The following is a 14,239-nucleotide window of genomic DNA, read 5'->3' as shown; positions in this document are numbered from 1 at the left end:
ATTATATTATATGATTATTATTATTTATTTTTATTACTGGAGTACTTAGGAGTCCTAGGTGGGGACCAGGACTGCATTGTGCAAGGCGTTGTACAAACATACCAAAAAAGACACTTCCTGCCCCCGAGGACATCATATAGTGGTAAAATGTTCCTGATTACAGTGTCAGTTCACTTTGGGCGTTGATATATAATTGAGTCCTTATTCACATGACTTACTGACTTTAATTTTTTTTGTTTCCCTAGCACCAATAGCTGCAGGAACAGGCCCAAATTTCTCCCTCTCAGATTTGGAAAGTTCTTCATACTATAGCATGAGCCCAGGAGCAATGAGGAGGTCTTTACCTAGCACATCCTCTACCAGGTAATTTGATATGTGTATGCTATTGGGTTACTTGTGAAACCCAGATTACGATTAATGCTCATATGGAAATTATTGTTTTGTACTTACATTGTTTGATGTGTTCTGGTGGGGACAGGATGGTGAGTCTTTTCAGAATCACAAATCTGAGTGTCTATCTCAATCTATATTAAAGCTCTATACTTAAAGTCCAGCTTTGAAAAAAGCTGCAGAGAGACACACAGGCCCTGATTCTTTTCTCACTTACCTTGTTTAGAATCACAGGTAATTCCATTGAAATCAGTAGAGTTGCATTGGTATAAGTGAGAGGAGAATCAGGACCATAATGAAACATAATGTCCTTCTATGATAATGTCACTGAGTATTTTTCATGGAGATATTTCTTGTCGGCATTGCATAGAAGGAAAAGAGACTGGACACCAGACTTTAGATAAAACTTACATGTATTGTGTATACATAAAAGTGTTAGCTGTGAAACTAACATAGTGTTGAAGACCTGGCTTTAATTCATTCACATTTTGGTGTGGCTTTAAGAATTTTGTGTTTTAATGAAGCAACTGAATCTTTGATGCAGGCTACTGTCAAGTCCAATTGCATATCTTAGGTGCAAACTAGCAGACAAGGATATTTTTTACTCTTTTTACTTTAACCATACATGAGATTGAATTTATAAATAAGCCTAGTCACCATTGCCATCTTGAACACTGTTAAGGAACCAGACTGATTTTTGTTTGTCCGCCAGCCAAAATGATCAGTTATTTCGAAGACATGACAAGAAATTCTAACTTCTGCCTGGAGTTCTTTTAGGTTCTGATCTCAGTCTGCAGCGCCACCAGCTTTGCAAAAAGCAAGCACACCGTTAAAAAAAAACATATCTTTTGAATGTAGCTGGTTTTTTTTCTACAAAAGTATGTAGAGTCTCCTAGCAATAACTTTTAGCTTATTTGTTAGTCTCTAAGCCACAAGTACTCCTTTTCTTTTAGCTTATAGTTCGCAGTGATTGAAAGAACATTCTGTACACATGAGCTCAGTCAGCATTCTGAAGCTTAGCAAATACGGTTCTCATTACATGTGGCAGTAATCAATTTAAAAGTTTGTGCTGTTAGTTTTTGCACATGTGTTTGGCATACTGTATGTGCAGTGCTCATCATTAGAATCACTCCCAGGAAGAGTTTTGTTGTGACTCCAGGAGTGAAAAAGGCAGGTTATTAGTGTTACTTAAAAGCTCAGTTGTCACTCTTCTATTCTTCTGCAAATAGCTAGCACTGATAAGGAGCTAATTATAAACATCACCAGTAGTTAATAACTCGGTAATATGTTTGTTTTTCTCTCATTAGGTTGTTCCCAGTTAGAAAAAAAGTATTCCTTAAATACACAGACTCAGTGGCTCTATCAGGCAGTAATTGTATTGTACACATAGAATTTCCCCAACGACATATACCGATTCTTTTAAATAAGTTATGGTACAACCTGCATTCCATACATACCATAAAACATTGTCTCCCTTCAGCTTTGCATACAGAACTCCCAAACCCTGCAGCTCTTACTCAGGCAGAACTAAGGGTGAAGTTAAAGTGAGTCTAGCCTGAGTGAAGGCTGGAAGATTTAGCTCAATGGGAATTATGCCAATGGAATGTTTTATATCCATTGAAGTACATCCCTGATACACAAAGGAGTCTATTCTTGTTTACCTATGGGACATTTAGGCAGGTAGGCCTTTTCTTGAATCCCTTACACACTGCTGGTGGAATTGACCCCACAGAATAAAGAGCTGGCAATAGACATAAGTTCTAGAAAAATGTGTTAGGACAAATTCACAATAATATTCTAGAGCATTCTGTACATCTCATTATTCCAAACTTAGCCAAGATTGTGGGCCCTTGGAACTGGAATTCATTTCCCTACCACTCTGCCACACTTTGTGTCAGTTGACCTTCAGAGCACAGTGTCAGGATTCTCCCATCTCTCAGCCTTTCGCCTGGGTTGGATTGTGGGGGAGGTATTGTATATGGTAAGTGTTGTGTGGGAGCCTTTCAGTGTTGGCATTAGTCAGCAAGCTTTTTGTTCTTTTTTTTAAAAAACGTGTGGCGGCAGCCAAAGACTATGTTCTACATCAGGCATTGCACAAATTAGATACAGGGTAAAATTTTTATTCTTGTTTAAAATAACCTGTGACAATGTAAAACTGAAATATCTTTTCCATCTTTTGCCATCACTCATGTGCTTATTATTGTAGGGTTACCATGAAGCTGGGTTTGCTGCCATTGGATTTTTCTTTAGGAAAAGAAAGCATTGAAAATATAAAAAATGCATACGAAGGGAGTATATGGAATTCACAGTAAGATAAGGAGAAAACAAGGTAGTTTAAATGAGGGTCTGCCTGTCAGTACCATATCTGTTTAATATTAACTATTTGATAGCTGGTGACACAGTGAATTAATGGTACAAAACCCACTGAAGTCAATGGGAGTCGTTCTGTTGACTTCAGCATGCTTTCCATAAGGTCCTAGCCTTCCACCTGTGAAAATCTAAATTTTAAAATATCTTTGGTTCCAGTTTGGAATGAGTTTGGTGATCTCAGCTTAGTCTTTATTGGAGGTTGTTGTGTGTCACAAAATCAGCATGGAGCTTGGCACAGTTCAGAAAGTTTGACAATTCTAGTGTAAGGCAGCCTCAAGTCTGAAAAAAGTAGATCAGGACTGAGGTACATTGATTCAGCTTTGTGGGGAAGAGTGAATAGAACAGGAACCTCTCCCAAGTCAATGCCTTAACTCTGTCAGTTTCAATGTCACTAAACTTAACCCTGTTGGTCTCCTCTCATGCTACCGAGAAATATACCAATAGAGAAATACCTTTGTATCCTTTCAGCATATACAGTATTGTATGTTTTGCTGTTTCAGCTCTACAAAACGCCTCAAATCTGTGGAGGATGAAATGGACAGTCCTGGTGAAGAGCCATTTTATACAAGCCAAGGGCGCTCTCCAGGAAGTGGCAGTCAGTCAAGTGGATGGCATGAAGTGGAGCCAGGTAAGCCACGGCTTTCAGGAGTCATAGGAAATTTTCTCCAGTTTTTCAGTTTTGTTATCCTAAGAGAACACTGTATAGAAAGGCTATAAATAAAACCCCTATGATTTGTGCTGAAATGGTCAGTCTAATGAAAATATTGCAATAGTTTGATTGCTCCTGCAGCTGCAAATGTTTTTGTAGTGTGTCACTTTTGTATTTGGGCCAAGCATCTGAAGTATTTGAATAATGCAGAAAAAGATATGCTCTCCTTCTCTGTCAAATTGTCCATATCCAATCGTGGAATATCACTGATAACAGCTTGGCAAAACACAGCACCTGTCCCAGCTGTGGACCACATTTCATTCTGTTGTAAAATGCCATTGTTTATATTGTTTTGTTTTTTTTTAAAAAAAACACATACCTCTATAAGATGGAAAGACTTTTGAAGAATTATATAACATTTGTTTACTCTGCAGTGGGTTTTTGAGAGACTTGGTATGAGTTGCTGTTGTATTCACCCATAGTGGTGTGAAGTTTGATTGGAGACTCTATGCTGAAATACATATCATTGGAGTTAAGAACTTTAAGGAAGAAGCCATGCCTTTTCCTGATGAACTTTCCTTGGCTTGTGTTATTTACTTAGTGTCTCTCGATCACCTAGCTTGGTATCATCTGGGTACTTAATAGTAATAAAAACATTTTCCTGGTATGATGACATTTAGTAGGCAAAATAATGCCACAGATCTCTGGTCTAGATAGGGATTTTGTTACTAATTATTATTAATACTAATTTATTGAGTACCAACAAAATGTTTTTGTCTTTCACTATCCAACATTTTACCAGGTCATCAATATATGGTCCTAAGGGATTGGTCCTTTGTGTTTTGTATATTTTAATATATTTTTTACTTAGATTTAAAATAATAAAGATGTCTAACCAAAGGTCTGGGCACCCTAACATAATTAATGATACAGCCGTACAATTATATTATACCTCAGCACCATTAAAATCAGTTCTGCAGGAATTTGGCTGGCCAGCCAGCCACCTACTACCTTCATCATCTCTGAAGCATATCCACAGCCTTCTCCAGAAGCACATCAAACAGATGTCTTTTGCAGCATGCCTGGAAAGCCACCAAGTGTTGCTATTTCAGACCAGGAGGGAGCAAGTTTCAGAGTCTCAGAGCTGACAGAACATCCTGCCAACAGCTCCCCTCTCTTTTATAATGAGCTGGATCCAGTCTGAGTGCTCCTGTTAACCACAGCTGTGGCAGTATAGCATGGAGTCCAGTCCCTCAGGTAGGCCAGCTCCAAGCCATGTAGGGTTTTATAGGTGATAACCAACACCTTAAACTCCACCCAGAGACACATGGGCAGCCAGCACAGATCCTGGATCACTCTGGCCATGAGCCCCCAGTGAAATGTCCTGTTCAATAAGCAAGCCACTGCATTCTACACCAGCTTCAGTCTCCAAATAGTTTTAAGGTGTAGCCCCATGTAGAGTGCATTGTCGTTGTCTGATCTTGAGGTGACAGAAAGCACAGATAACAGTGGCAAGGTCTCTGTCTGAAAGAAAAGGCTGCAACCTCCTAGCTAGACGCAAACTGGGTCATATCTGTAACATGATTGTCAAACAGCAGCATGGGCCATAGAATCACTCCTAAGGTGTGAATACTATCAACTAATGGCAGACATACTGCTCCAGTGGAAGGGGTTGATATTACCTCCTCCCAGTTCTCCAGCGACATCCCCCAACCCACCTTCATCACCTCAGTATGATCTGGGTTGAGCTCCAGACAGCTTGCTCTGAAACAGTGATTGAGGTGCTGAATGGCATGGTTCCAAATGAGACAAGGTAGAGACATACAGTTGGGAGTCATCGGCATACTGAAAACACTGAGCCCCATGCCCCCTTACAATGTTCCTAGTGGCCTTTTATGCATGTTGAACAAGAGAGGTGACAGAATGCCACCCTGCAGCACCCCACCGAGCTCCTCAGGAAGAGAAGCTATTGTCCACAACTGTCTGCTGAGAGAAGAGAACAAAACACTGAAAAGTGGCCTGGTGCATTCTCAACAGGTCCTCAGGCAAGTCAGCAGCACTTCATGATCAACCATATTAAAGGCAGCTGATAGATCTAATGATACCAGCATGGAATCCGGGTTTTCATCCGTCGCCAGGAGATCACTGACCAGTGCACCAGGGCAGTCTTTGTGTCATAGCCAGGTCAATACCCAGATTGACAAGGGTCAAGGAGATCACAGGCATCTAGACATGGTGAGAATTGTCTTGTCACAACCTTCCCACAATCCTACCTTGAAAGGAAAGATGTGATACTTGTTGATAATTAGCAAGATTGTCAGCACACCATGATGACTTCTTGAGCAAAGGCTGCACTCCTGTTTCCTCCAAAACAATAGGCAGCCTGCCCTCTCTAAAAAAGGTGCTGACAATCGCCACAAATAAGGAGATCCGCGCTTCCTCACTAGCCTTCCCCAGCAAGGAAGGACGTGAATCCAAATGACAGGTTGCAGGACAAAGTTCTCCCAACACTTCCAGTACCTCAGGGAGTATTACTGGCTGAAACTCCAGCAGAGAAGACAAGGCCTTTGTTCCCTCAAGACCAGGCTCAATCACCACAAAAGCAACAGCCTATCCCTAATCTGATCAGTCTTGTCTGCAGAATAGCAAACAATTTCCTCACAACAGGAGGGACTCAGACCAGCTACCAAGCAGAAACCATCCAGATGTACCAGACTCTTTGTCACACAGATCAAATCTGCTGTCTTAGATGTTGCGGATACTCTGGTGGAGAAAAATAATCGTCTCTTTGCCTCCTGCACAGCAATAGCATAGGAGTTGAAAAGAAATATTTATGCTACAGCTGGTCAGTCTCAGCGCAAGATTTCCACCACTGGTTCTCTAGCCATCTCCCTCTCGCTTCATTTGTTTCAGACCATCCATAAACCAGGCTCATCTCTGAAAACGAAGCCAGCAAAGAGAGCACTTAGGATCCACCTCCTCAATAGTGGAGGACAAAAAACTATAATCATCTACAAACCCATCAAAAGAGTGGTCTGTCAGCAGAACAAGAGTCACCATCAGAGCTCTGTATATCAGAAAGCAACAGCTTATATCATATTTTGTTTTAATATATAATATATAGTAAGTCACACGTGCTCTGAAATCAACATTTGGTCCTTCGTGTTTGACATGAATGCTTTCATCTCAACCACTACAGAATGCTTTATGAGTCTTTAACAGGGCAACTGCCTAGAAAATGTATTGGCCCACTGAAAAATATAGAAATGGGATCAACATCCCTTATTACTTTGTATATTGCCAGAATATTGCTCCTGAAAGAATAGTAACCTTGCCTTGTTTCAGTTACATCCTTTCTGATCTCTATATTGTCCAAATAAGACCCTTACTGTCTACAATGGAGTCGCATCTTATCCGGGGGTTAGGTTCTGAAGTCAGCGCATAAAGCGAAAATCACGTATAGTCAAAATTACCTTTGAAAATCCCTTAAATCGCGAATAAGTACAGTATACTGTACATGGTTTTGCGTATACTGTACAACTCTGAACAGTAATATGTATAAATGTATAATGTATACAGTAATGTACAGTATATAATAAAGAATACATGTGCAAAATATAATTTTACAGTATTTTTAATTACATAGAGAGAGAAAGAGAGACGGAAGAATGAAAGAATAAAAAAGAAAAACAGTAAACCTAAACACTCACCATTCATCCTGGATATTCTTGCTACTCTATGACGATGATAATGGTGATACGACAACTATGACAATGGTCGTGTGACGATGATGAATGATGACGATGATGATTAGTACAGCACCCATATGATGAACGATGAGATGATGAAGATGGGCGCTGTACACTCTCCGATTATTAGTCTTCCTCTTCCCCTGACAACACTACTGGGGGGTTGTCAGGGCTTGATGTTGATCCAGGAGACAGAGGTGACGGAGAGCTTGGGTGATGGAGAGCGAGTTGTAGGCAAAGTGGTTGGCTCTGGTTCAGCTTGAGAAGTTGATTGCGTAGGCTTATCTGCTGGTGGTTGTTTTTTCTTGAAAAACATGGGGATCAGCAACTGTCGCTGTTGACTCTTGAGCTGCTCAAACATTTCTTGATGTGGTCTCAAATCATCCATAATACTATGTGTGATTTTGAGGCTTCATTCCATAGAGGGATCGTATTCAGAAATTAAATCATTGAAGTGTTTCGCTGCTTGGAACACTTCAGCAATTTTATGAAAATTCCAACTTGCTGGCTCTTCCTGTTAGTTGTCATCATCTCATCTTCTGTAGACGATTTTATCAGTTCCTCTAACTCTTCATTAGTCATTGTTTCTCTGTGGCCCACAATTAATTCTTCAATTTCTTCCTCAAAGATATCGACAAAGCCATCACCACCCACTTGCCTGGCCACCTGAACAATCCATTTCACTTCTTTGTCAATGGTCGGGAAACCCTTAAAATCATTCACACATTCTTTCCATAGGTTTCACCAACATGCATTGACTGTTTCAGGCTTGATTGCATCTATTGCCTGTTTAATATAAGTGATGCAATCGGCAAAGTTGAAGGATTTCCAACACCCCATCACATTAAGATTGGGTTCAGCATCCATAGCGCTACGTATCCGTGAGAACGTGAGCCTCGTGTACGAGGCCTTGAAACAGCAAATCACGCCTTGGTTGAGAGGTTGGAGGATGGAGGTGGTATTGGGAGGAGAAAGACAACTTCAACGTCGTTATGCGCAAACTGGAGTGCCTCAGGTTGGCCAGGAGCATTGTCTACGATCAGCAACACTTTAAAGTCAAGGCCTTTCTCTTTGAGGTACCGCTTGACCTCCGGAATGAAACACTTGTGGAACTAATCCAGAAATAATGCTGCTGTCACCCAAGCCTTTTTGTTTGATTGCCAGAACACAGGCAGGAGATTTTTGTTCTTGCCTTTTAGGGTACGGGGATTTGCAGCCCTGTTTAGCAAGCCCGGCTTTATTATATGCCCAGCCTCACTGCCACAAAAAAACACAGTCACATGGTCTCTAGCTGCTTTGAAGCCAGGGGCTTGTCTTTCTTATTTCAAAATGCAAGTGCGGTTAGGCATTTTTTTCCAGAAGAGCCCAGTCTCGTCAGCATTAAAAACTTGTTCCGGAACATAGCCCTTTTCTGCTATGATTTTCTTTAATTGTTTGGGGTAGGCTTTTGCTGCCTCTTCATTGGCAGACGCAGCTTCACCAGTAGTCTGCATGTTTTTGAGGTTGAAGCAGTTCCTAAAACTGTTAAGCCAACCTTGGCTGGCTTTGAATTCCTTCTCATCAGAAGGCTGTCCCTCTTTGGCAGGAGGTTTGAAGAGTGCGTAGAGGCTAAGAGCCTTTTCTTGCAACATGTTGCCATCGATAGGCACACGTTTACGGTTCATGTCTTCCAGCCGTAAGTTTAATGCCTTTTCAGTCTTTACTAAAGTCTTATCACACACCTGGCTCATCACCTTAGCAGTTATTGGAGCACTTGATGCCACGGCTTGACAAATTTCTCTCTCGAATCTTGATGGCATGGATGTTAGATTCATGTGGTCATATTTACATGCCATGTTGGAGACCGACATAGCGTCTCTCAATAAGTCCAACACAGCCAGTTTTTCCTCCAGCGTTGGAAGAGATCACTGTTTCTTTGGTTGAGCACCAGATGAAGTAGTTGGCTTGCGTTTAGGGGCCATGTTGTACGAAAAATACGTATCTTTAAACACTAGAATCACACTCAGCGTGGTGAGATGCTTACACTATGAGAGGCACACGGAAACTGAGACCGACTGAGGGAACAGCAGATTCACGTCTCCCTTCTCATGCTCACTCCGGGGCATACGCTCATTGAGTGGAATGATGGGCGGAATCACCCGCACTATTTAAATTGTTATTTTTCTTTTTTTCTGCCGAGTGCGTATAGTTGAATTTGCGTAAGTTAAATGCGTGTATGATGTGACTCCACTGTATTTAATGCCACAAACGATGTGAAAAAAATTCTACGTTTTTAATATATAATAAGCACTTTGGGTTTTAATGTTTAATTCGTCTGATTGACATATGCAAAGGGAGCTTAAACACTGAAACCATCTTAATAGTTGATGTAGCCCATCAAAGCCCAGAGCAATTATACTGTATACAATGGTAAAATATGTTTACAACAGAGCCCGTTGCTACTGTGAATATTTCTGATACTATTAACTGAGGCTGGTCACTGTGGAGGGTTTAGCCTGCGTTGCCAGACAGTAGCATAAGAGTGATTTGTTCAGCAAGATTTTCTTACATCCCATCAAAACCTGTTCTATTGGATGATCTGTCCATGATCAACATGGGAACAGGTTGATTACTTCCCTTGAGGAAAGGGGAAGGTTGGATAGCTGTGTGGGACTATCTCCCTGAATGTGCCTTTGGGGAAAAGACAGGTGTTAAAGACAGCAGCCACCAGCGGCCACACCCAGTTCCCCAGAAGATCCACATAAAAGGTAATACAGCCCCAGACTAAACAAGGAGACTCACCTAGGCGCAGCTTCTTATCCTGTATCTAGGAGTAGAAGGAGCCTGTATGTGTGTGCAGTTTCTGGGGGAATCTGCATGTGTTTGGGCATTTGAATAGTTTTGAGGAGAAGGGAGCAGCATGTGCATGAGAGAGGTTTGGGGATGCAAAGAATGAAAGAGAGAGTGTATGTGTTCTTGTGTGTGGAGAGAAAGAGTTTTTGGCGGCAGAGGCAGCAGAGTGTGTGTGGTAGAAGATTAAGAATGGGAGATGTCACAGAGATTTGGAACGGGCGTCATGAGAGAGTGGGAAGAAAAGATAGCAAGAGGATTGAAAGTTGGAAGGAGGAAGAGAACACAATGTGGAAAAAAGAAAGATGGCGGGGGGGAAAGGAGAGAACAATTATTACATCATATAGAAAACATGATAGTGAAGAAAGACAGAGGCTAAGATAATGAGATACGTATGAGAGAAAAGGAAAAATAGTGTAATGACCAGAGAAAGAAAAGAACAAATGCAAGAGTGAGAAAGTAAATGGTTAAAAGTTTTTACGTAGAAAGGGGAGATTCAAAAGGATGCAATAAATAACTAAATTAACAACGTTTCTGAAAGGGGTGCGTGCTGGGGACAGAAGTTTGCCTCGGGCTAGCCACAGCTGGCTATCCTGCCTCTCTCCCCATTTGCTCTTTTTATATTGGTGCTGTTTGTGGTCCCTCCTGACTTGTTTTTCTGTGGGTGGACCTGTGAGTGGGTCCTTTGAGGGTGGACTCAGGGGATGCCTGCAAAATGACTGGAGATCAGAACAGCCTTGCTCCCAACTTACAGAAAGCAGCACAAAGCTACTCTGAGACTGCTATTCCAGACGATGGGGAGGGATAGTACCCCCCTGCTTTCCAAAGGCATTGGATGACTTTATCTATGCTCTGTGCAGCCCACCAGTATTGACCAACCACAATCCCACCCCCCTGCACTTCTGCTTTAAAGGGCTGCACTGGCTCTCAGCTCCTTGACAAGCAAATTGTGTGCAGAGCCGTACCACAGGGTCTGCACCCGCCACCCATTGTCAGCATGCCATTTCCACTGCATTCTGGGCTGCGTGCACCCAAGGAAAGGTACAGAGCACTCTGTGTATTACATCTGGGGTACTTTTCAAAAGCAAGTGTGTGGTGCTTTATTTATGCTTCAGACATGACAGCCAAAGCAAAAACCAACATTAATTCCATGTTCCTTGTAGTGTACTTGTCGAGTCCCATATCCATTTGCCTGCACTTGAATGCTTCTGTGGAGCTCTGAGGCCTAAGAAGACTGGAGTCTGCCAGAAAAGATGAATTTCCTTTCACAACAGGAAGGCTTGGGAAGTAAAACAAAGCAGACATGTTGTAAATTTCTTCTGCTTTTCAAATACCTTTTGCAGTATTCTCCTTACCATTACTTTATCTTAGCACTTTCAGTACATAACTCTTGTTACTGAGAAGAAGGGCAAGAGAAAAGATAAAGATGATGTTAGGTAAGAAACCCAGGGAATATCAAACTGGCTTTGGACTTGGATACAGGCATTGGCTTTTGTTCAGTTCTGTTTCAGCTATATTTTGTAAACTTGTTTAAAGGCATAATTGCTAGAAAATGCTTGCAGCGTCTGTTTTTGGCTCCATCATGGTCAAAATGCACCCTGTAAGGCTGAAACGCATACAACTGTATTCCACTTGTGCATTTTTCTAGTGAGTTCTCTAATGCAATACAGATGTGACGTCCATTGTACCTTATCAGGCATTTTTGTGGTGTGCTTTACTGTACATTAGCAACTTCAATTTCAGATTTCTCAGTCAAGTTTCTTGTATTTATAGACTAGGGAGTGGGAATGCTGATTAAAGTGTAATCCTCACAGTATTCTAATGATCAACCTTGCCAGCATGGGGAAGAACAACCTGCGTCAGTCTGGTCCCTGTTCCCCACAAGGGCATTGACTCCGAGGGAGTCAGGATGTTTGCACTGCCTGAACTCCTTTGGGGGTCTAATGGGGAGAATGCAGTTTTAAGTTCCACAGGGGATGCACTGAATCAACACCAAATCCCTCTTCGAACAGCACATGTTGGCCCTGGGTTCTACTTCTCTCCTGTTGAAAGGATGTTTGTGTAGTTTTGTGTCACTGTAGCCCATTCTCCTTCTCTCCCCCAGTGGTTTTTCTGCCACCAGAGACTCTGTGCAAAGACCTCAAATGTGAGAAAAAGCAAGCGACTGGATTGCAGTCCAAACTGCACTGGAATTCATTCACTGCAAAGCAGCACCAACACAGTATTAAAGCATAATGTTTTTATTGCATGAGTGAAATACGTATTGTACAGTTACAATAGCTCATGGAATTAAGTTATTACTTAAGACCATAATAAATGACAAAGCCCATGCTAGATCACATTAGTTCTTCTTCAAGTGCTCATCCACATATATTCCACTCTTATTAGTCAGAAATGAATCGAGGACTTCATACTTGCCTAGTGGGTATCAGAGTAGGCATGTGTCCTGGTACCTTTCTCCCTCACCCCCAGGCCCTTTTCCATATAATAGTCCATCATGACCCCGTTGAAACCCTTGGAGTTTATGCACCAGCTCCTAAAAGGAAAGGGAAGAACCAAGCAGACAGACTGTCATCAGGTTCCTTTCACACCAGAGAGCCTCAGTACCTCCGAGAAGGACGCTGTGTGCTTCAGCCTCTGCAACATTCTACTCCCACACTACAGCTACATCAAAATGGTCAAGAGTTGCTCCATAAACAGTGCGCTCTCCCTGCCGTTTGGGAATTCCTTTTTTCCTGGAGTCATGGAACCTCAGAACATCCAACCCCTAGGTTTCAGAGATAGTCTCAGTCAGATATTCTCTGCAGTTCCGTGCTATCCCTACTTCTGACCCCCTTTCCTCGTCACTTTTCAGGGACCCCTCTGATGAGAGACTGTTTCCTCAGGCGGTGGAGTAACTTCTGTCTCTCAGCACAAGAGAAGCAGTTTCTCTGCAATTTAGGGGGAAGAGTTTTTATTCTGATTACTTCCTAAAATCACAGAAGGTCTCAATACTTTCTTCTACTTCCACTTCAGAATGGTAACTCTAGCCAGGTATCTGCCAGTCTGACCCAGGGCAAATTCCTTCCCGACCCCAAATATGGTGATCAGTTAGACCCTGAGCATGTGGGCAAGACCCTCCAGCCAGTCACCTGGGAAAGAATTATCTGTAATAACTCAGAGCCCTCCCCATTGGATACATTTGCTGCTAGTGGTCACAGATCGGCTACATGCCATTGTAGGCAGTCTCATCATACCGTCTCCTCCATAAACTTATCAAGTTCAGTCTTGAAGCCGGTTAGGTTTTTTTACCCCCACTGCTCCCTTTGGGAGGCTGTTCCAGAACTTCACTCCTCTGGTGGTTAGAAACCTTCATCTAATTTCATGCCTAAACTTGTTGATGGCTAGTTTATATTCATTTGTTCTTGTGTCCGTACTGGTGCTTAACTTAAATAACTCCTCTCCCTTTTTTAATTACCATTATTAATATTACCTACCATTATTAATACCTACCTACCTAGCGCCAAGGTCCTAGCAGTTGTTGCCACCCGTCTGAGAAACCAGGAAATAATAGTTTACCCATAGCTACATGAGTGGCTCGTCCAAAGTAAATTGCCTCAGTGGGTGGAAAGTTTCATTCGGTGGATTCTCCAGCTCTTTATGACCCTAAACTTAAATATCAACACAGAGATGGCCCAGTTAACACCTACATAGAGGATAGAATTCACAGGGATAATGTTAGACTCCACAACAGCCAGAGGTTTCCTTCCCCAAGGCAGATTTGAGGCCATGTCCAACCTTATCAATCAACTTAAAGAAGATCTGCATACCACCATGAGGACTAGTGTAAGTCTCTGCAGGCATGTGGCCTCCTGCACGTTCATCGTGTAGTGTATCAGACTACATCTACATTTAAAGCAGAGTTAGTTAAAATTGGTGTACCTGCGGTACAGACATGGGATGGCTATGCCTCTACTAGTCCTTCTCACATCATTGAATTGATGGAAAGTGTGCAGGGAGTACCTTTCTCTCCATCACTCCCAACCAAGACCTTAGTTATGGATGGATTGTTCTGTGATAAGGAACACATCTGGACCATCATCATGCACAAAGTCTATGGGCACATGAGGAGACTCAACTACACGTAAATGTATTAGAATTCAGAGCAGTTTGCCTAGCCTGTGTTGCTTTCCTACCAATGATCCAGGGACTGACAAATCAAATTATGACTGAAAATGATCATGTTTTTTACAAATAGGCAGGGGAGAAGCCC

At 42.0% G+C, this 14,239-nt stretch overlaps 1 protein-coding gene across 4 annotated transcripts in view; it reads left to right on the top strand.

Moving 5' to 3' along the window:
• The window catches only part of NFIA (nuclear factor I A), a 464,567-nt gene that overhangs the window by 365,942 nt on the left and 84,386 nt on the right, over positions 1 to 14,239 (top strand). For all 4 annotated transcript variants that reach the window (XM_084637844.1, XM_084637843.1, XM_084637846.1 and 1 more), the window contains exons 5-6: positions 246 to 363; positions 3,261 to 3,388. In XM_084637844.1, the coding sequence (XP_084493970.1) occupies positions 246 to 363; positions 3,261 to 3,388 (246 nt within the window). The remainder of the gene's footprint in view (positions 1 to 245; positions 364 to 3,260; positions 3,389 to 14,239) is intronic.

Source organism: Lepidochelys olivacea (genome assembly GCF_965140295.1).
Source record: "Lepidochelys olivacea isolate rLepOli2 genome assembly, chromosome: 8".
Taxonomy (NCBI): Eukaryota; Metazoa; Chordata; order Testudines; family Cheloniidae; genus Lepidochelys; species Lepidochelys olivacea.
The sequence above is the reverse complement of the archived record's forward strand: the minus strand, read 5'-3'. Positions and strand labels throughout refer to the sequence as shown.